A 21,760-nucleotide genomic window follows, 5' to 3' on the forward strand; every position below is an offset into this window, starting at 1 on the left:
TTCCTGACGCAGCGAGGGTGCACGGATGTCATGTATTTAAGCCTGATAAACATAATTACTATCAACATCCAATTGATCCTTGATTACAATCAATTATATTTCTGAAACAATCAAGCATCCGACAATTAAAAATAATTGATTCATTAGCACACCCCTTACTTGACAATTACACAAATGCATTATTTATGTAATTAGGCACATTTACAGTTCATTATTCTGCGTTTTATGCTATTGTCACAAAGCTACTAAAACTAAGTGGCTTTCTTTCTAATCTTCCTCCGGCTAAGACCGAGGTCAGCGCTAAGGGCACTCCGAGGGGCTGAGTGCGCTCAGGGGGCCGGGCTAAGGCGGAGGGACCTGGAGCGGTACAGTCACCCTACCCATCCAAAGCCCGAGAAGCAGGTCGGCTCAAAGGAGTCACGGACTGACTCACCTCTGACCTTTGCAGAGGAAGGTGCGAGGGCCCAGGCTGGCTGGGATCCGATCATGTGTTCCACCAGGTAAGCAGAACGATGATGTCATCGAGCAAAAGCCTGCACCCTGAGGAGGGGTGAGCGACGGAAAGAGACAAGAAGCCAGGTGACCCGCGTGGCAGCCGGCCCTCACAGCCCCGGGATGGGGGTCCCCCGGCTCCCCTGGAAGCAACACCAGGCGGGTGGACACGAGATGAGGTGTCAGGGGCACCGAGGCCCAAGGGCCGCGTGTGGGGAGCCGGACGCACCCCCAGCTGGGCCTGGTCTGCAGCGGGGACCCTCCGCCCCGAGGCAGCTCCCACAGCGGCCACTGCGTTTCTGAACCAAAAATGAGACACCGATTTTGACAAAAAATACCTTTTTTTTTCATTCGTGAATTTACCTATTTGGGATGTCCTCGGGAGGTTTAATAATCATATGCATGTACATGTTAATGAAGCAGGTTTGTTACTAAAATAAAATTGTACAAAGTCGGAGAAGAGCCCTTCGCTCCGGAGCTCATTGCACAGGAGCCGTCGCTCCTCTGTGGCTCCCTGGACCCGGGTCTGCGGGCGGGGCCTTCAAGGTCACCTCTGAGGACCTGGGGGCTGGGAGACGGCAGGTGAATGAGAGCCACACGCCCTTCAGGAGACGCTCAGAGCCACGGAGCCCACGCGCCGGGACTGCATGGTTTCCTCTCACCGCGAACCAGTGACCTCACACGAGAGGCCCACCCGACGGAGGGTGAGCGGGTGCCGTGGGTCAGAACCCCGCGGCGGGCCCACTGGGCAGCCCTGGACGAGCCTTGGTCCCGCTGTCTACCTGACCGGCCTCTTAGGAGAAGCACAGGCCGCCGGGTGTGGGGTCGCACTGTGGGTGCAGGTGCCGGAGGGCACACCTGGCCGCCCGCCTCTCACATGCCTGAGGGCGGCCGAGCAGCCCGCCGGGTGCCCAGCCCCTGCAGCTGAGCTTGGACCCCGCGCGGCGCCCCACCCCCAGCGCACGCAGCCCCGCGAAGGAGGCAGCGGAGAAGCGCAAGGGCTTAGAACAGGGCCTCATCTGCATGTTCACATCAATACACGTCTTCACCCGAGTAACGGATTCCATGTGATCACGTGCTGTCACCGAGCATCGTAGAATTACTTCCTCAAGTGCTGACCTCGGGGCGACGTGTCCACTACGGGGCACGGGTCAGAAGAGGGGGCAGCGTGTTCGAGGCTGTCGGTGTCTCGCTGGGACTCTAACTTCATCCAAAGAGGAGACCAAAGGTCTAATTTAAGGCCTTGAGGTTACAATGAAAGAACTCCCTTCCCAGGGATCACACACACGTGCGCACACACACACTCTCTCTCAGACACCCACTCACAATCATTCACACACATCGACACTCACATTCACACATGCACACACTCACCACACACGCTCACACACACACATTCACACATTCATCACACATTCACCCATTCCCACAGTCACATGCATTCACATACACACATAACAGACACACACACACACAGTCACACACACATAATCATATAGTCACACATACACAGTCACACACATAATCATATAGTCACACACACACACACACACACACACACCCCCCTGCTGTGAGGGCTGGGTGGGCGCCCATCACCGCTGCCCCCAGCTGCCTGCACCTGGGTTGGTCCCGGCCGCTCCTCCTGCTCACGCCTCAGATCTGGGCCAATGTCAGGGTCTCCCATCAGCAGGTCCCTGGTTTCCTCACTCCCTCCCGGGGCCGCCCAGCTGCAGCCAGCACACCTGTGCCCGCCCGGCTGTCAGGCCACGCTGTCAGGTGACAGCCCCCTGCCCCCCCTAAAAGGAAAGAAGGAAAGAGAAAGGCCCAGGAAGCTGGTCAGGGAACCCCCACGTCCCAGGACCGTCAGGCTCGTAAGACAACGGGAGCTCTGCAGTCCCAGCCGCTTCCTCACGGAGAAGCCTCCTCCCGCTCCTGCTGTCCGGGAATCACCGTCTGTGCGGAGACACAACAGCTAGAGCCACGCCCGCCGGGTGCGGGAGGGGAGGGGTGGGGCTGGCTCCCCAAGGACGACCAGGAAGGACACCCCGAGGCCAGGACGGAGTGGGGGGAGGGGCTGCTCTAACTCACAGGCAAGGACGGGTGCAGGGCGCCCAGTGACTGACTCCGAGCCCCTCCTGTGCCCTTAGGAGCCTGACTCCTCATATCGGCTTACTTTGCAAACCTTTTAATACTTTCCATTTTAATGAAAGTAATAAACACACATGCTTAACATATGAAATAGTGCAGAGGGCTGATTAGACAATGAGAGAGATACGGAGGGAGAGAGAGACAGGGAGCGGGGCGGGGAAGGAGGAAGGACCCCCAGCCACCTCTCCACCTCCAGACCTGCTCACCAGACGTCCGACGGGCACCAGGCGCCACGCAGGAGCCTCCACCGGCCCTTCAAGGCTGTGTCCGTCCAGCACAAGGTCCAGCTGTCACACGGACCCTCCAGAGCCCCCGCGAGGCACCTGCTCCGTCCCGATGTGCCAGGCGGCCACCGCGCTCCTCTCTACGTGGTGACGGGACCAGGGCTCCAACCTGCCTCTGAGGTTTGCCGTCCTCTGCCACCACCCCCCCCATCCACGGGCCCCCTACTCCGTGCACTGGGTCGCTGGCCCACGGGGATGGGGTGTGCCAGACAGAGTGACCCCGAATTCAAAGGAGATCACTTCACCTCATAGGCAGGTCCTGGGTCAGCCCCCCTGACCACACCCGGTCTCGCGAGAACACTGTAAGGCCACTTCCCCACGGCAGATCCTCCGCCACCGCCCGCACCCGCCGCTGTCCAAGGAGCAGGGAAATGCGGTCCCCACTCGGGCACCTCCCGGGTGGTCCTGGGTGGGAGCAGGGACCGGACGGACACGGGGACAGCGGGGGGTGGGGAGGCGGCGACGAGGGCTCCGCACTAGCAGGCCTCGCCTGCCCGCAGCCTGCCGTGTGCTGGACACGCACCTGACTGACCGTAACTGACCGTCCCTGGCAGGTTATGGGACTGCAGCGCAGACTGGGGCGTGAGGTCTGCAGACCTCACTCCATATCTCTGCTCTGCTCTGCGGATTCACGTCAGTGTGGCTGCTTCCAGGGCAGCAAAGTAGAATTCTCTCTCTTACAACAAGAAAAAGCTCCTTTATTCGCAGATGGAAGGAGGAAACATTAGAATTCTGTCTACCTTGTAGCAGGGAGGACGGGGAGGTGACTGATGGAGGAGGGTGACTTACGGGGCGCGTGGTGCTGGGTTCGTGGTTGTAATTTTAAAGGGAGTTAGGAGGCCCTGAGGCCGCGGGGATGGCGAGGGGCACGTGCTCGGCTGACGGAAGCCCAGAGCGCTCGCCGGCCGTCCTGCAGGTCCCGATTTCAGGGAATCAGGAAGTAGACGTAAAACCGTGTTTTACTGAACCTAATGTGCCTGCTTTTTCTGAGCCTCGGCCATAATCACCAACGTTGATTCTCGAGTCTCGATGCTCGGCAGGGGTGAGCAGGTCAGGGTGGAACGCCAACGGGAAGACGGAATCCTGGTGCCATTATTCCCACAGGAGCTGGGGGAGTGTCTTCCTGGGTCGCTTAGATGGGTCTCGTCTCTGATGTCCCTCTCCATCTCCCACGCCCCCTTCCTCTCTGATTTCCTGAAATCCTGCGGAATCCACGGGGACCGGCCCCTCCCGGGAGGAGCGCAGAGCCGCGGGCTGTCGCGTTTCTCCCGGCATCCTGGACGGGCCATACTGTCCCTCTCACCTGTGCTCCTGCGCTTGGCGCAGACCCCTGGGCCTCCCTGGGGGTCAGGGACACACCCCAGCTGCAGCTCACCCGCCCGACACCCCTCGCTGTGCCGCCCCCTTTCACGGTGCCCTCGCTGGCCTCCCTGCCACCCCCGTCGGGTCTCAGGCCTCTGAGTGTCAGCCAGGAGCTGGGGTCACGGCTGTGAATGGAGCCGTGGACCCCGGGGCAGGTCCGCTCGGGCGCCCGCACGGAGGCAGCAGGCACCAGGCGACAGACCGCGGGCAGCGATGGAGAGAACCAGCCAGGAGCCCGCCCGTGTGACGACCTCGCCTGTTTATTTCATTTTCAATCTCAGGAGAAAGACGAGTTAACATCATGGAAATGAAGATTTTTTTTTTCAAGTGAACAAGCCCCACCGTCCCTGAAGGAGAGAGAAGGGGCAGAGACGGGGCGGCAGGCTCGGGCGGCAGGCGGGACCGGGTCTGGAGGCCCAGGTCTCCGCTCAGCGAGGGGACTGGGTGCGGGTGGGCTGTGCCGCGGCGCCCTCGCTGTTTATAAATGCGGCGGCGGCGGCACGGGTCCCCAGGGCGGGGTCTGCGGCCCGACCCGACGTCAGAGCAGAATGTGGTACTTCAGTGCCCGGGGGACCCTGTTGATCACGAGCCGCCCGTCGTAACTCAGAGACGCGAAGAGCCAGGGGTCGGCCGAGGACCAGTCCACGGCGTACACGCTGTCCTCGTGCTCCTCGTACGTGGCGATGACGCCGTCCTGCGGGGGCTCCTGACTCCTGGGGGGACCAGAGACACGTGTGAGCGAGGCAAGGCCCAGCTGCTCGTCTGTGCGACGGGAGGGAGGTGTGCGGGGACCGCGGGAGCCGTGGAGCCCACGTTAGCCCGACAGCGCCTGGTCCCTGCGGCCTGGACGGTAGGCGCTGGCGTGATCAATGCGGGGCCCCTGGTTCGGGGGTAACAGGGAACGTCCCCGTCGAAATGAGGAGGAGACCCTGCCTGTGACGCTGAGCCGAGGGACCTGGGGCCGGGCCAGTGCAGCGTGGCCCTGGCCCCCCGGGCGGTCCTGGCCGGGCGGGGCGGTGCCCGTTCAGGGTACCTCCCTTTAAGCTCTCCTTCTCGGGAAGCCTGCCCGACGGCACAGGGCGCCCACGTGTGAGTGTGAGCACCCCGTCCCGGGTGCTGACTACCCCCGGCCGCAGCGGGCTCCCCCAGCCACGCGCCGGAGCCGCAGCCTGGCTGGGCCCCGCGGTGCCCGGGGGAAAGGGAGCGCCTACTTGTCCTCCGGGCGGCGCTCCTCCTGGTCACTCAGGTCGTCGTCGTCCACCAGGTGGCCGAAGGGCTCGGAGGAGATGGACACCATGTTGGAGAGGATGACCCTGCTGTCGCTGCTGCCCGTGAGGACCAGCTGGTCGTGCGAGTGGTTATAGCGGACGTTCCACACCCTGAGGGCAGGGAGACGGTGCTCAGGGGCTGGGACCCCTGGACAGGGAGCAGGGGTCGCCCGGCACCCACCCCGAGCTGCCCGGGCTGACCCCTGGCAGTGCCCCCCGGGGGGCAGGCTTAGCGAGTTTCTCTGAAACCGCCTCGTCTCGACTCCCAGCAGCAGACGGGGCAGCGGTGACACGAGCCTCCGCGGGGGAGGCTGGCTGCCCGGTGCTGCAGACAGAAGCCGCGCCCCACGCCCCACGAGCAGCAGCCTGGAGGGCGAGCGCTGGGCCTGGAGCACACGCCCAGGGAGCACAGAGGGCTGAGCGCCCACCAGCCCAGATGGTGGAGAGGGCCCGCCCACACGCCCGCCGCAGGGCCAGCGCGTCTGCCCGAATCTGTTAAAACTGTGCAGAGCGTCTGGGCTTTTAACTTTCTGGTTGCAGGACAATAGCTGCTGGAAAGTACTTCCAAGAACTCGGGGAGACCACAGTGAGTCCCTTCTCGGCGACACGGGCCAGCCTGGGTGAAGGCCCCGACAGCACTGGGCTCTCACTATTCCACACACTCCCACTGTGCACACATGTGCACACATGCACACACACACTTAATAAAAACCGCTCCTCCTGTGCACTATGCTACACGCTGATTTCACCTCCTCAGCTGAAGCATCGTGGCCCATATTCCCACAGCGTTTGCGAGGCAGGACGTCGGGGCACGGCGTGTGGTGCCCACAGCTATGCCCTCCGTCCCAGGGGCCCTGACCCAGCCTGGGCCCCGCTGCCAGCCCCATGAGCACCTGAGCACATTCCTCTCTGACGTCTGAGCCAGCGCCTCCTTCCTTCCCGCGTTCCCACCTCACAGACCTCCAACCGGAATTAGTGTTTCTTTAGGAAAAATAAGCCGGCCTGACCGGCTGACTCACAGCAACACACGCTAAGCTGTGTGCCCCTCTGAGTGGCGAGGCCATCAGAACAACACACTACCCCCCACCCAACCCAACCCCCCCACCCCACTCCACCCCCACCACCACCCTCACCCCACTCCACCCCCACCCCCACCCCCACCACTACCAGTGCGAGTGCTCCTCCAGGGTCGTCACGGGCTGCGTGACGTTGCGCGTGTCCCAGAACTTGACCTTGCAGTCGTCCCCGCAGGTGGCCAGGTAGTACTGCTTGTTGGGGTTGAAGTCCAGGTCCCGCACCAGCTGCCCGTGGGCATTCTCCATGCAGTAGATCTGGCTGAGGGGAGACGCTCGAGCGTGAGGCGGGGCGGCCTGGCGCCAGACCCGCAGCATCCAGCGCCCAGGCCCAGGGCAGCCAGCTGGGCTGCCGCTCCAGGAGGCCAGGGAGCCGGCGCCCCCTCGGCGCCCCCTCCGCGGTGATGCGGCCGCGGCCTCTCCAGCAGCACGGGGGAAGGGACGCTGGCCTGGCTGTCAGATGTGACAGGTCCCTCGGGAACGAGAGGGGCAGGGACCTGCGTCCGGAAGGAGGAGCAGAGACAGGGTTGGGCCGGACACGGGACACATGTCTGGGAAGCATGCGGTGAGGACACAGGACAGGACGGGGGGACGCAGAGCACTGCTGGTCCCGGGCGAGTCGGGGAAGGGGGCGCGAGACGGAGGAGCTGCCAGAGAGGAGGCAGCGCTGGTTGTGGCCGGGATCTGTCACCCACTCACACCGCTCGGGGCCCACACCGCAGGCCCCTTCGCCGGGTCCCGCAGCCCACCGCTCTGCACCGGAGCCAAGGGCGGAGAGGAGCAGATGTGCACATGCACAGTACACGGCACATGCATAGTACATGGCAACGCATGGTACACAGCACACACATAGCGCCGCGGCACATGGCATGCACACGCCTGGCGCCGCTCAAGGCTGCTCTTCACGGGGTCTGAAAGGAGACTGTTCCTCCAGCCCTGCCCTGTGCGTCCTTCCTGCCCACACGGCCCGCTCCGCTCTCGGCCGCAGCTGTAACCCCGTCCCACCACCAGGCCTGTCACCCCTGGCCTCCAGGGGACGGCGAACACCACGCGGCTGCCGACCATCAGGGCGCCACGTGTCTGTGCTCCAGGGCAGCCCTCGTCCCTGTCACCTCGTCCTCCGGTGGGTCCCCCGGCCCCAAACCACTTTTAAATCCTCGCCTTCCCCGTGTGCCAATGTTTTCCTAAAACAGGATGTCCTACGCCTGAGGCTCTTCCAGGAAAAGAGGGGACGTACGAAATTAGGAACTGGGACTGGGGGCCGTCGCGTGCACGGGCACGTCCTGGCTTCCCGCACGCTGGGGCCACCAGTTTCAGGACCAAGCCCAGCACCGTGGACAGCAAGCACAGAAAGCGCCGGGCGACAGAAGCTGGGGCAGCGCAGAGAGCGACGCGAGGACCCTCAGCCGCTCAGGGTCCCCAGGAGCCGACCTGCGGAGGCGGGAGCTGCAGGTGCCGCCCCAAGCCGCGCTGCCGGCCTGCGTGGGGTCTGCCCGTTGCTCTGCGAGCCTCCTGCCTCCAGACACTGCAGCTCTGCAGCCCTTTGCAGAACGGTGACCCGAGGAGGAGGCAGGGTGGGGCCTGGAGGCGGGGTCAGAGGGCACAGGCGCAGGGGCAGCCGCCTCCTGCCGGGTCTGCGGGGGCCTCTGGACTCCACTGGAAGCCGCCCACCCGGAAGGCAAGCCCGTCACTGGGTGACAGCGTCGTCTCAGCTCAGTGATAAACGCCGTGTGCTGAGGGGACAGGCTGCTCTCAGAGGCTAGCAGGGCTCTGTTGCCATGACAACAGACGAGGCTCCATCACTTGCTGGCCTATCGGTCCCCACCTGGAACGGAAACCGCTCCTGCCTGTTCCCCCAGCACTGCAGGCTGCTGCCCCTCATGAGGGAAACGGCAATCTGTCACCCGACAGCACAGAAACGGTGGCCACTAACCTGCCACCAGGGCCACGGCTGCCCTCGTGGTCCCCCCCTGGGGACAGGAGCAGGTGGTGTCCCGGGGCCCATCTTCCTCTCATCAACAGCCAGCGCGAGGGGCCCACGCACAGCCCTGAACAGCCAACGGAGCCCCCGCGGCTACGGCCACGACACACCAGCTCACGACGGGAGGACAGACAGACGCAGACAGACAAGCACGTGCCCCAAACCCATCCGCTCCGTCGGCCTCGTGGGTGAAGGGGCGGCGTGGCCGGGGCACCGGGCGTGTCACTGACCTCATGCTCCGCGTGTCCCAGCCTCGGACGGCGGTGTCGTTGGCGGTGGCCACCTGGGTGCAGTTGTGATGCGGGCTCCAGCGTCCCGAGGTGAACCTCAGCTGCCCCTTGCCTTCCAGCGACGCCGAGCTGGCCAGCTGCCGGGGGAGGAGAGAAGGAGATGCACCCCAGCACAGAGCGGGGCCATCACAGACAATGGGGAGGGCGGGCTCGCTCCTCCGGGAGAACGTGTGAACCCCGTTTGAGGAAAACTAAAACCAAGCGCAGCAGAAATAGAAGCACATTCACAGACCCGCCAGAGCAGGCTGTGGGCGTGATTAGAGCTCATCTGCTCAACTCGAAGGAACAACAGGAAATAAGAGACATCTGGCTGCCCCCAAAGGCAGGCGCGGGCAAGGGGGCCCACGGGGTCCCCTCCAGGCAGAGGGCACGGCTGGGCCGCATCGTGTGTCTGAGTGCCCCCCCATCCCAAATCTGTCACACGGAGGTGAATACACCTCAGCAGGTAATGACCTCGTCCCAGACACCCACCTCCCAAAAGGGGGGCCAGGAGGGGGCCTGGGGCAGGGCTCCCTCCCGCCCGCCTGGGATTTTATGCCCAAACCCATCACGTTGGCCACATCCCTCTCTCCATCGGGGGTGAGTGCCTGTCCACTCAGTGACTGCTGAAGGCGGGGAGAGCGCGTGGCCAGCGTCTCTGCCACCTGCCCCCCCACACACAGCCCTGTCACTCCATCACTTGCACACAGGCCTCGCACGGGAGCACGAGGGGACAGGGCAGGCCGCCGTCCAGACAGAGGCCGGGAAGGCCGACGCTGTCGCCGGGCTGTGTGCGTCCTGTGACTCCCGGGTCCCAGCCCCTCCCTAGTGGTCATCGGGGGCTCGTAGCTCGGTGCAGGGCAAGTGTCCGACGGGAGACAGACAGGCCTGCGACGCCCCAGGGAGCGAGGGGCAGTGCAGGGGACCGGACTAGAAACGGGGAGACCCCGTCTCCTCTCTAGGACACATTCGGACAGGACGTCAGGACGACTCCTTCACTCTGTGACCACCGCGGGAGCCACCGCAGCCACCGCCTGGACCCACTGCCAGCCCAGCAGAGCCTGGCCAAGCTCCCCTCCCGCTCAGACTCAGCACTCCAGGCAGATCCCCTGGGCTCCTGCTGAGGGCGGCTGGGCTTCCGGCCACACGGCCAGCACGGCTCCTGGCCAGGCACGGCGGCGTCCGCTGCAGGTGACGGGCTCCTGTCCCCCAACCGCCCCCGCCCCTGCCCCCGCCCTGTGGTACGGTTCACCTGGGAACTGGGAAATGTCTAAAAGCACTAGTGCCCTTGGCACCCACTCTCCTCCCTCAAAGAGGCGCTCCTGCAGGTGGTGTGGCTCAGTGGTCAGCTCTGACCTATGAACCAGGAGGTCACCATTCGATTCCCGGTCAGGGCACATGTCCAGTGTGGGGCGTGCAGGGGCAGCCGGTCCATGATTCTCTCTCATCATGGATGTTTCTCTCTCTCTCTCCTTTCCTCTCTGAATCAATGAAAACACATTTTTAAAAGGCGCTCCTGCCTCAGGCCTTAGCACCGACAGGCTGCCCGCTGCGCTCCTCCGCGGGAGCTCCAGGCGGGTGTGGCCGGGAGGAGGGCGCCGAGGCTTGCGGCACCTTGCTTCCTTCGGCTCTGCCGCTCGCTGCACCCTGAAAGGAGCTGTTTGTTTCCACAGCCAGTGAAGGCTGCTGGAGCCCAGAGATGAATGAGCACAGATCAAAATGGGGGAGGGCACCCCCTCTGCCTTCACCGGGGCTGGGACCCCGCGGACCCACCCCCAGGCCTCCCCTGGGCTCTCGCTAATGATTATAAATGGCAGGGAACCTCCAGTTTAATTGCAAAGGGTAATGATGCAGCCAGCCTGAGATTAGACTCACCACGCAGGGCAATATCCTCAAACAATAAAAAAAAATGGAGGAGTTGGGTGTGAAGATGCGGATCGATCCGGGGTCTCAGTATTAAATGCCACGGCCCAGGGTCACAAAGTGATCCTGACAGAGTGCTGACGCGGAAGGAGAGGGGCCGAGAGCACTAAATTGGTCTCTGCAGAAAGAAGTTACCGATCAATCACCACCGCAGAGCGCTGCGGGGATGGGGCCGGAGAGTGTGCCGGGTGGCCATGGGCCGCACAGGGCCGGGGCCTGAGCCCTACAGCGTGATACTCCGTCACTGGCCTCGGGGGCTCCTCCTGCCGGGGGGCTCCTCTCAGGGGCTGCACCCACACCTTCCAGACCAGCAGCGAGCTCGGCACCCACCACCCCACACCTTCCACCCGGAGACCCTCCCCGCCCGTCTCCCAGCCTGCGGGTCCCAGGACCTCCCGTCTCCCAGCCTGCGGATCCCAGGACCCCTCCTGGACACCTCCTGAGACACGGCCAGGCCTGGGGGTCCCACACCCACATGCACGGGAACAGCACACGTGTCTGATGACCCAGCCCTGAGCTCTGCGTGACGGAGCGAGAGGAGGTGAGCTGAAGGGTCTGGGCCTCGCCCAGCGTCATTTCCACACTCGGGGAGCTGGGAAGGGCTGTCTGCACCATGACGTCACACCTGAGAGGTGACCTAACCCACCCCGAGGGACAGGCTACTGAAACGAAGAAGACACGCACGGGTGGCATCTCCCTGCCTCGCGCGCACAGACGGGACGAAGGGGGCCGTTTGTCAGTTCTCGGGTTCCATGTCCATCTGTGCTCGGCCTGAGGCCCAACACTGAGCTGCTTTCACCCGACAGAGGCAATCGCTCAATTCTCTGGTCGATAATTCAACCCGTTCACTAACCATTTCATCATTAATGTCAAAATCCTAAAGACATGAACCGAGAAGTGCATCTAAGTCCAGTCAGATCTCTCTCTAAAAGCCAATACACTTTAGAAAGTCGCATTGAACAATTAAAAGCGGGAGACGCGTCTGTTACCTGTCACCTACCAGGGCCCGGCTGGAGCTCTCCTGCAGGTCCCACAGCAGCAGGTGGTTGTCCGCCAGGGAGATGACTCGCTTCCCGTCGCCCGTGGGCTCCCACACGACGCTGAGGGGGAGGAGCACGCGTTCACACAGAGGACCCAGGACCGCGCCCAGCCTCCCGCCTGCGCCACAGACAGGCCGCAGCCTGGCCCTTGCGGGCGGGCGGATCGGGAGCAGGAGCGGCTCAGGGCGGGCACCCCGGATCTCTGCGCTGGAGGCGGATGTGTGTCCTCCCCGTCCACCTGCTGTAAGGCCGCGGGGCTCTGGGGGTTAGGTGAGGGGATGTGGGGAGGTGGGGCCCTCGATGGGATGGGTGTCCGAGTAAGGACTGAGCCGAGCAGACAGTCCTGGCCCCACCCCGCCAAGGCAGGTCCTCCGACAGAGGCCAGCACCCCATACGCAGCCTGCCACCCAGCCCTCACAGGCCGCCGGCCCGCCCAGGAGAGCAGGAAGGGAATCCTGGGTCCCAGGTGTGGGGTGAGGCGGAGGCAGTTAGGGGCGATCAGGCCGGCAGGGGAGCAGTTAGGGGCGATCAGGCAGGCAGGCAGAGGTGGTTAGGGGCGATCAGGCAGGCAGGCAGAGGTGGTTAGGGGAGATCAGGCAGACAGGCAGAGGGGTTGGGGTGATCAGGGGCGATCAGGCCGGCAGGGGAGCAGTTAGGGGCAATCAGGCAGGCAGATAGAGGAGCAGTTAGGAGCCAGCAGTCCCGGATTGTGAGAGGCAGTTGGACATCCCCAGAGGGGTCCCGGATTGGAGACGGTGCAGACCGGGCTGAAGGACCACACTCCCCGCCCCCCGCCCCTGTGCACGAATTTCGTGCACCAGGCCTCTAGTTATATAAAAATCTAAAAAGCAGCAGAAGAAGCCTGAAGGATACAGGAGAACACTGCTTTGCTTTAGAATCACGTGGCTTTTAGTTCCAGGAGGGGTTTAAGAAACGCTTCCCAGTGTTTCCTGGGGGCAGTCTGTGGCCACCCTGACTGTGACCTAAGCATTCCGCAGCTGACGACTGCGAGACGCACTGGGAAACGGGGAAGCGAGGTTCCTGCAGCGGCGCAGACCCAGAGGCCTCGGTCACTCGGACTGGACCCTGTGTCGCGGGTCAGCCTCGCTGTGGTCTGAGACCAGCTGCCCAGGGCGAGGCTGAGTGCGGGAGAGGCCACAGTCCCCTCTCCTGCTTGTGTCACTGTGCTGTCTCACATGCACACACACACGCACGTGCACATACACATGCCTGCGCACGGATAGTGGGTAAGGGAGCTGACGCCTTCATGAGGAACTTGCGGTGAGGACCGCGGTGCCAGCTGCACCAAAGCTCCCCACGTTCACTTCCTGCGAGGGGCCTGGAGGGAGAGCCCCTGAGGAGCCAGCGTGACCATCCGCTGTGCGACGCCCCGTAGGAAGGTGACAGGGAGTCCCGCGCACCCAGTCCTTCCTGAACACAGGGGCGGGCGACCTGCAACCCCCCCGTTCCCACGGTGCCAGGAGCACCCGCGGAGCAGGGCGGGCTTGGTCGCACCCGGGGGAAAGCGCCCGCGGCCGGGGCACAGGCACTTCTAGTGACAGAACCGGGTCTCGCCCCTGCTGCGCTGCTGACAGGCGGGTCTGAGTTCGGCCACTGGATGACTCCTTGTTAATAGTCCGACACCTCCACCTGCACAAGCTTACAGCTCCCTCCACTGGTAACTCCATCCCCGTCCGACTGAAGGCAACGGGGTTTCCGATCAGCCGTACAGGAGGGAGGGTCGTTTTTTCTCCGTGGGAGGAGTGGGGGGCCTGTGTGCCGTGGGGAGGAGTGGGGGGCCTGTGTGCCGTGGGAGGAGTGGGAGGGCCTGTGTGCCGTGGGAGGAGTGGGAGGGCCTGTGTGCCGTGGGAGGAGTGGGAGGGCCTGTGTGCCGTGGGAGGAGTGGGAGGGCCTCCACTCCTCCCACGGCACACAGGCCCTCCCACTCCTCCCACTCCTCCCACAGCACACAGGCCCCCCACTCCTCCCACGGCACACAGGCCCTCCAACTCCTCCCCACGGCACACAGGCCCTCCCACTCCTTCCGATCGGAGTGCGCGTGCGGGCTACGGAGCCTTCACCCAGGGCCGCGCAGAGCCCGGTGGTCACCCTGGCAGGCCCACGGGACTCGTGAAATCCCCCGACGCAGCCCGTCCCTGTGTGGGCGGCAGGGTTCTGTAAACGTGTCCAGCCTGGGAACCACTGGCACTAGAATAAAAAGAACGCAAGCAACGCGCGGCCAGGCTTCGGAGGAAGGAGAGGCTGGGGTGCCCACAGCTCGGGGAGGAGCCCGCACGCCCCGCAGGCTAACCCCGCTGCACGGGGACGGGTACCGGAACCTACCAGGCCACGCTGCCGTGCGCCGCCGCGCCGTCCAGGTCACACAGCAGCTCCAGGGCGTGCGCCGTGCTCGACGACTCATCGGGGGACTCGTGGCTGCCCGGCTCCGACTCCTCCGGCATCCTCCACACCGCGGCGCACGTCAGCACTCTGCTGTCTGTGACTGGGGACAGAGGGGGTGTCAGGGGCGTGCGCGGCCCATCCGCAGACCCCAGGTGGCCCATCGCCCGCAGGGCAGGCAGCAAGGGCCGAGCAGCAAGCAGAAGGCCCTGCTCCCGCTTAACCGCCTCTTCCTGGCTTGAAAAGCACGTTCCCTTTCAGAACCAATTTAATTTCCTCAAAATCGACTTCCTTCCCTTCTTCCTCAACAGTTCTCCAAAAAATAGAGCCAACAGGGCCGGGGAGCGGGCAGGTAACCTTCCCCACGGCCGCGCGGGTCCGAGGCGGCATCAGATGGGCTTTGCTCGCAGCGCACGAGCGCGTTCCACAGGCAGGAGGCACCCTGGACAGCTCCGTGTGCAGACAGGGCCGTGGGCGCCTGAGACCCATTGGGCCGGGGGTGAGCATGGGACAAGCCGCACCCACGGAGGCCCACGTGGCGCGCTCTGCTGCGCCCTGGAGGCCATGCCACCCACTGCACCGCCAGCCCGTGGACACAGGCCCCTGGGCTAACTGCTCGGAACCACCCGCACTGGGTCCTGCGGCTCCTGATCCTGAAGATGCTCCGGGAATCTGCGCATCCTCCGAGCACCTGGGAGGCCGCTCTGCGGTAAGACGCTGAACGTGGGTGAGGAAGACGGGCCCTGGTTTTCCGCGGACGTGCAGGCTCCAGGTCTCGGCCCCGCTAGAGAACGTCTCAGACAAACGACATGAGGCTTACGTTATGTGATAAAAGTTTAGTCATAAATTCCTAAATGTAAGTTCTTCACATCTGCTTTCCATTTAGTTCTGCCTCACATGCTAAGTAACACCTCCCCTTTCAGAAGGCCTGAATGCGTGATGATAAAAGCACTGACAGGCATTAAATCAGCGCCTGACATCACGTGAGGAGGAGAGCTGTGGGGCGAGGAAGAACGCTCCTCGGTGTACTTCCTGTGCAAAAATACGAAAGAAACAAAGGGCCTGGCATTGCATTCGAAACGCCCGCTTCCTACCGGCCACAACGGCCCTTCGACCCAAATGCCAACTAATCAGCCAGGAAACAGGGCAGGGAACACGCGAGCACACGGCCTGCCTGCCAGCATCGCCGCCATCGCCGTGACCCGTCAGTCAGGAGGAGAATCCGATTCCAGCCGGGCCCTCTGGTCCCAGTCTCAGCCTCATTCCACGGGCCTCGCTGGGCTGAGCACGATGGAACCGAGGCCGAGGGAGAAAGAATCCGAAGTGTCCCTTGTGAGCCTAACGCTAACACTGCCATCTCAACCACGGAAATGCACAATGGCTTCTATCTACATAAGAAATTAATTGTTGCTGAAACTTTCAATTACACAGTCTTTTTATAGAGCCTATGAGATTGGCAATGGCGCTCCTGCCTGAGTGAGAATACACGAAGAGAGCTGGCAACGGCGAGCTGGAGAGAAGAACTGAATGCCGGAGACATTCCCCGACAGGCCCAGGCTGTATTCATCTTCTTCACGACAGAGAGAGATGTCTGATCTGAGCAGTGAGGGACGAACAACGTGAGAACTAAATCGCGGCACCGCACAAAAGGAGTGAAATGCACAGAACGGCAAAGGTGCGGGCAGTAAACACAGCTCTTACTGGGAGAGGGCTGCGCGCTGGTTCCCATGGCAGATTCCCTCCTTGGAGCATTCGGCTCCGGCGCCAGGAAATCGCTCCCTTCCTGTACCTCCTGTTCACCAGGCAAAGGTAACAGTTGGGGGTGAGATATTAAACACCTTCCCCTCGGGAAGTAATGCTGCATATTCCCACGCCCAGTTAGCTCTACCCTAGAGCTACACATGACACGCCCAGTCAGCTCTACCCTAGAGCTACATATGACACGCCAGTTAGCTCTACCCTATAAACACGCCCAGTCAGCTCTACCCTAGAGCTACATATGACACGCCCAGTTAGCTCTACCCTAGAGCTACATATGACACGCCCAGTTAGCATTACCCTAGAGCTACATATGACACGCCCAGTCAGCTCTACCCTAGAGCTACACATGACACGCCCAGTTAGCACTACCCTAGAGCTACACATGACACGCCCAGTTAGCTCTACCCTAGAGCTACATATGACACGCACAATTAGCACTACCCTAGAGCTGCATATGACACGCCCAGTCAGCTCTACCCTAGAGCTACACATGACTCGCCCAGTTAGCACTACCCTAGAGCTGCATATGACACGCCCAGTTAGAATTACCCTAGAGCTACATATGACACGCCCAGTTAGCATTACCCTAGAGCTACATATGACACGCCCAGTCAGCTCTACCCTAGAGCTACATATGACACGCCAGTTAGCTCTACCCTAGAGCTACACATGACACGCCCAGTAAGCATTACCCTAGAGCTACACATGACACGCCCAGTAAGCATTACCCTAGAGCTACATATGACACGCCCAGTCAGCTCTACCCTAGAGCTACATATGACACGCCCAGTTGGCTCTACCCTAGAGCTACATATGACACGCCAGTTAGCTCTACCCTAGAGCTACACATGACACGCCCAGTTAGCTCTACCCTAGAGCTACATATGACACGCCCAGTCAGCTCTACCCTAGAGCTACATATGACACGCCAGTTAGCTCTACCCTATAAACACGCCCAGTCAGCTCTACCCTAGAGCTACATATGACACGCCCAGTTAGCTCTACCCTAGAGCTACACATGACACGCCCAGTTAGCACTACCCTAGAGCTACATATGACATGCCAGTTAGCTCTACCCTAGAGCTACATATGACACGCCCAGTTAGCTCTACCCTAGAGCTACATATGACACGCCAGTTAGCTCTACCCTAGAGCTACACATGACACGCCCAGTTAGCTCTACCCTAGAGCTACATATGACACGCCCAGTTAGCATTACCCTAGAGCTACATATGACACGCCCAGTTAGCTCTACCCTAGAGCTACATATGACACGCCAGTTAGCTCTACCCTAGAGCTACACATGACACGCCCAGTTGGCTCTACCCTAGAGCTACACATGACACGCCCAGTTAGCTCTACCCTAGAGCTACACAACACGCCCAGTTAGCTCTACCCTAGAGCTACATATGACACGCCAGTTAGCTCTACCCTTGAGCTACACATGACACGCCCAGTTGGCTCTACCCTAGAGCTACATATGACACGCCAGTTAGCTCTACCCTAGAGCTACACATGACACGCCCAGTTGGCTCTACCCTAGAGCTACACATGACACGCCCAGTTAGCTCTACCCTAGAGCTACACAACACGCCCAGTTAGCTCTACCCTAGAGCTACATATGACACGCCAGTTAGCTCTACCCTTGAGCTACACATGACACGCCCAGTCAGCTCTACCCTAGAGCTACACGACACGCCCAGTTAGCTCTACCCTAGAGCTACATATGACACGCCCAGTTAGCTCTACCCTAGAGCTACATATGACACGCCCAGTCAGCTCTACCCTAGAGCTACATATGACACGCCCAGTTAGCTCTACCCTAGAGCTACACATGACACGCCCAGTTGGCTCTACCCTAGAGCTACATATGACACGCCCAGTCAGCTCTACCCTAGAGCTACATATGACACGCCAGTTAGCTCTACCCTAGAGCTACATATGACACGCCCAGTCAGCTCTACCCTAGAGCTACATATGACACGCCCAGTTAGCTCTACCCTAGAGCTACATATGACACGCCCAGTTAGCATTACCCTAGAGCTACATATGACACGCCCAGTTAGCTCTACCCTAGAGCTACATATGACACGCCAGTTAGCTCTACCCTAGAGCTACATATGACACGCCCAGTTAGCTCTACCCTAGAGCTACATATGACACGCCCAGTTAGCATTACCCTAGAGCTACATATGACACGCCCAGTTAGCTCTACCCTAGAGCTACATATGACACGCCCAGTTAGCTCTACCCTAGAGCTACACATGACACGCCCAGTTAGCTCTACCCTAGAGCTACATATGACACGCCCAGTTGGCTCTACCCTAGAGCTACATATGACACGCCCAGTTAGCTCTACCCTAGAGCTACATATGACACGCCCAGTTAGCTCTACCCTAGAGCTACATATGACACGCCCAGTTGGCTCTACCCTATAAACACGCCCAGTTAGCACTACCCTAGAGCTACATATGACACGCCCAGTTAGCTCTACCCTAGAGCTACATATGACACGCCCAGTTAGCTCTACCCTAGAGCTACATATGACACGCCCAGTTGGCTCTACCCTATAAACACGCCCAGTTAGCACTAACCTAGAGCTGCATTTACCACTCCAGGTTAGCCCTGTACCAGAGGTCCTGACTTCTTCAATACGGCAGGATGATATTTGTAGAAAATTAGAGACATTCTACTCTATACTGTTAGATATAAAATGGAAACTTCAGCAAAATTGCTGAACACAATGGTGCTATGTATAAATTAATTGGCCATCTATAGATTAGTAAAAAATTTAGAACACAAAATTTGAATAAATACAAACAATCACATTAAAAATCAAATATCCAATAATATCTGAAGCCAGAGGTGTGAGGCCCGCGCGTGGCCAGCGAGGAACGTGCCGGGAGAAAGCGACCTGCGCTCCTCGGCAGAATCCGCCAGCCGTGCTCGAGCTCCAGCACCTTCTGTAGAATCAATCCAGCAACCTGCTTCCGAAATTCTAGTTTCCAGAGGACGTGACCGCCCAGACGGCAGACGGTCACGAAGGAGACTGGGGTGGAGGGGTTCGGCTCTAACACCAGGTCAGCACGACACAGGCGGGAGCGAGGGCGGCAGCCTCAGGGAGACAGACTGTCACCGGGCGCCCCACAGCCACTGGGCCGGAGGGGCGATGCCGGAGGACTGCACGTCCACGGCACGAGCTCGCTCCCAAGCTGCCTCCAGACTGAGAGACCAGAACAGGAAGTAAAACAGACAAGGCTGTTCTAGAACACATGGCGGAAGGTCCTCCCGCCTGGGATCAGCACGGACATCTCCAACAGGAAGGAAAAGCACCCGTCGCCGCGGAGACGGAGCACGTGGGTCTCGTTAAACGCAGCGCTTCGACTCACCAGGACACTGGCCCTCCTCAAACTAAAATCTGCTTCTCTCGGAAACACTGTTAAAAAGTGAAGCAAAACTGGGAGAACATGGGCATGATACTTACGCCTGACAAAGGGCTCGCATCCAGAATACATATATATTTTTAAAACCTCTCACAATTTAAGACAAATGGCCCAATTTTTAAAAATGGGCAGAAGACTGCCCGGCCGGCGTGGCTCAGTGGTTGAGCATCGACCTAGGAACCAGGAGGTCACGGTTGGATTCCCGGTCAGGACACATGCCTGGGTTGTGGGCTCCATCCCCAGTAGGAGGCATGCAGGAGGCAGCCGATCCATGATTCTCTCTCATCCATGTTTCTCTCTCTCTCTCCCTCTCCCTGCCTCTCTGAAGTCAGTAAACAGATTCTAACGGGCAGGAGAGTGAACCCGACACTCCACAGAGGAAAACACAGGAACGGCCAACGAGCGGAAAGATGCTCCACAGCCACAGTGATGGGAGAGACGCAGTAACACGACGAGCCGTGCTCCCCTGCTGGGGGCTGGGTTTCCCTGAGAAAGACCAGCAACGCCGAGTTCTGGCAGCAACACAGAGCAGCGGCCCTCCTGGTTCCGGGTGAGGGTACCCAGCACAGGCGCGGCGGCACACACTCGGGCAGCCGGGCACCCACTGACCAGACGCCCATGGCTCTCAGGAGAGCTGCACGAAGCCCAGAGCAGGAGTGGCCTGGTGACGGTAAGCAGCTGCCAGAGGCAGGGGCGGCCATGATCATAATGACCAGCCAGCCAGGGTGCCAGCCAGGAGGCCAACTGGCCGAGGGCTGTGGAGCCGGTACCCCGGGTGCCGGCAGAGAGCCCCGCACGGAGCGCTACTGGCCTAACATGGTGACACAGACAAACGCAAAGGGAAAAAGAGTGAGGGAGCGGAGGCTGAGGGAGCCACCCTGGGGGGTGGGGTGCTTCCTGTCTGAGCCAGCCAATGGTGGCACGGCAGACACGACCCCGGCGAGGAGGCCCGGCACGGGCGGCAGAGACTTGGTCCTGCTGCACTGGGCGGAGGCTCTCCCTGCCCCCTGCCTCCATCCTTCCACCCATCACAGGCCACACCTGCCAGCAAGCCCGCCGCACCCCCGGCTCAGCGCGGCTCCCAGGAGGCGACTGAGGAGCCGCCAGGGAAGGATCACCTGGCAGGTGTGCCCCCGCTCTGTGCCTGGCACCTCACGTTTCACTTACGTTCCCCCCCAAAATCCCCTTCACTTTCAATAAACCCCTCAGTCTCAACACTCAGAAACCAGGGCACTTGGAAAGCCGCACTCGTATCCTCACTGCGCCGCCTGCCTGGTCCCTGCCCTTGACGGGCGGCCGCAGCCCGTCCCACCGGAGGCGGATGCCTTGCTCTTGCTCCTGGCTCTGCCTGGGGCCATGGCACTTGCTTTGCCAGCGGGGTGTTAGCAGCTGTGAAACAGGCAGGGACTTGAATCGCCCTTTGCCCAGCAGAGCAGACTTGTGCCGTTGCCATGGGAGCAGGGATGGAGAGCCACTGTTCCTGGGAGGATGAACCCAGCTGGCGACGGGAACTGAGCCAGACACGCCCACCGCCGACCAGCCAATCCCCAGCCATCAGGAGACAGCGAGGACAGAGGAAATGCTCCATGAGCTCCGAGCTCTGTGGTGTTTGTTAGGCAGCGGTACGCTGACTTATAGCATCACGTGGCCACTAACTAAAGCCATACGTGCAGGCTACTATCACGTGGCCACTAACTAAAGCCATACGTGCAGGCTACTATCACGTGGCCACTAACTAAAGCCATACGTGCAGGCTACTAACTATCACGTGGCCACTAACTAAAGCCATACGTGTAGGCTACTAACTATCACGTGGCCACTAACTAAAGCCATACGTGTAGGCTACTAACTATCACGTGGCCACTAACTAAAGCCATACGTGCAGGCTACTAACTATCACGTGGCCACTAACTAAAGCCATACGTGCAGGCTACTATCATGTGGTCACTAACTAAAGCCATACGTGCAGGCTACTATCACGTGGCCACTAACTAAAGCCATACGTGCAGGCTGCTACCTATCACGTGGCCACTAACTAAAGCCATACGTGCAGGCTACTAACTATCACGTGGCCACTAACTAAAGCCATACGTGCAGGCTACTATCACGTGGCCACTAACTAAAGCCATACGTGCAGACTGCTACCTATCACGTGGCCACTAACTAAAGCCATACGTGCAGACTGCTACCTATCACGTGGCCACTAACTAAAGCCATACGTGCAGGCTACTAACTATCACGTGGCCACTAACTAAAGCCATACGTGCAGGCTACTATCATGTGGCCACTAACTAAAGCCATACGTGTAGGCTACTA

The 21,760-nt window shown here is 60.8% G+C and overlaps 1 protein-coding gene across 7 annotated transcripts in view; it reads right to left on the reverse strand.

Annotated features, from left to right (window-relative positions):
- The window catches only part of EIPR1 (EARP complex and GARP complex interacting protein 1), a 277,183-nt gene that overhangs the window by 216,453 nt on the left and 38,970 nt on the right, over window positions 1-21,760 (reverse strand). For 5 of the 7 annotated variants that reach the window (XM_054728335.1, XM_028140433.2, XM_008162440.3 and 2 more), the window contains 6 exons: window positions 14,184-14,343; window positions 11,801-11,900; window positions 8,839-8,975; window positions 6,722-6,889; window positions 5,498-5,665; window positions 4,529-4,999 (listed from right to left, as the gene is read on the reverse strand). In XM_054728335.1, the coding sequence (XP_054584310.1) occupies window positions 4,825-4,999; window positions 5,498-5,665; window positions 6,722-6,889; window positions 8,839-8,975; window positions 11,801-11,900; window positions 14,184-14,343 (908 nt within the window). In that variant the 3' untranslated portion in view covers window positions 4,529-4,824. Of the gene's footprint in view, window positions 1-4,528; window positions 5,000-5,497; window positions 5,666-6,721; window positions 6,890-8,838; window positions 8,976-11,800; window positions 11,901-14,183; window positions 14,344-21,760 lie in introns of those variants that run through there. The other 2 variants (XM_054728332.1, XM_054728333.1) reach the window with 2 other exon arrangements.

Source organism: Eptesicus fuscus, chromosome 16 (assembly GCF_027574615.1).
Source record: "Eptesicus fuscus isolate TK198812 chromosome 16, DD_ASM_mEF_20220401, whole genome shotgun sequence".
Lineage (NCBI taxonomy): Eukaryota > Metazoa > Chordata > Mammalia > Chiroptera > Vespertilionidae > Eptesicus > Eptesicus fuscus.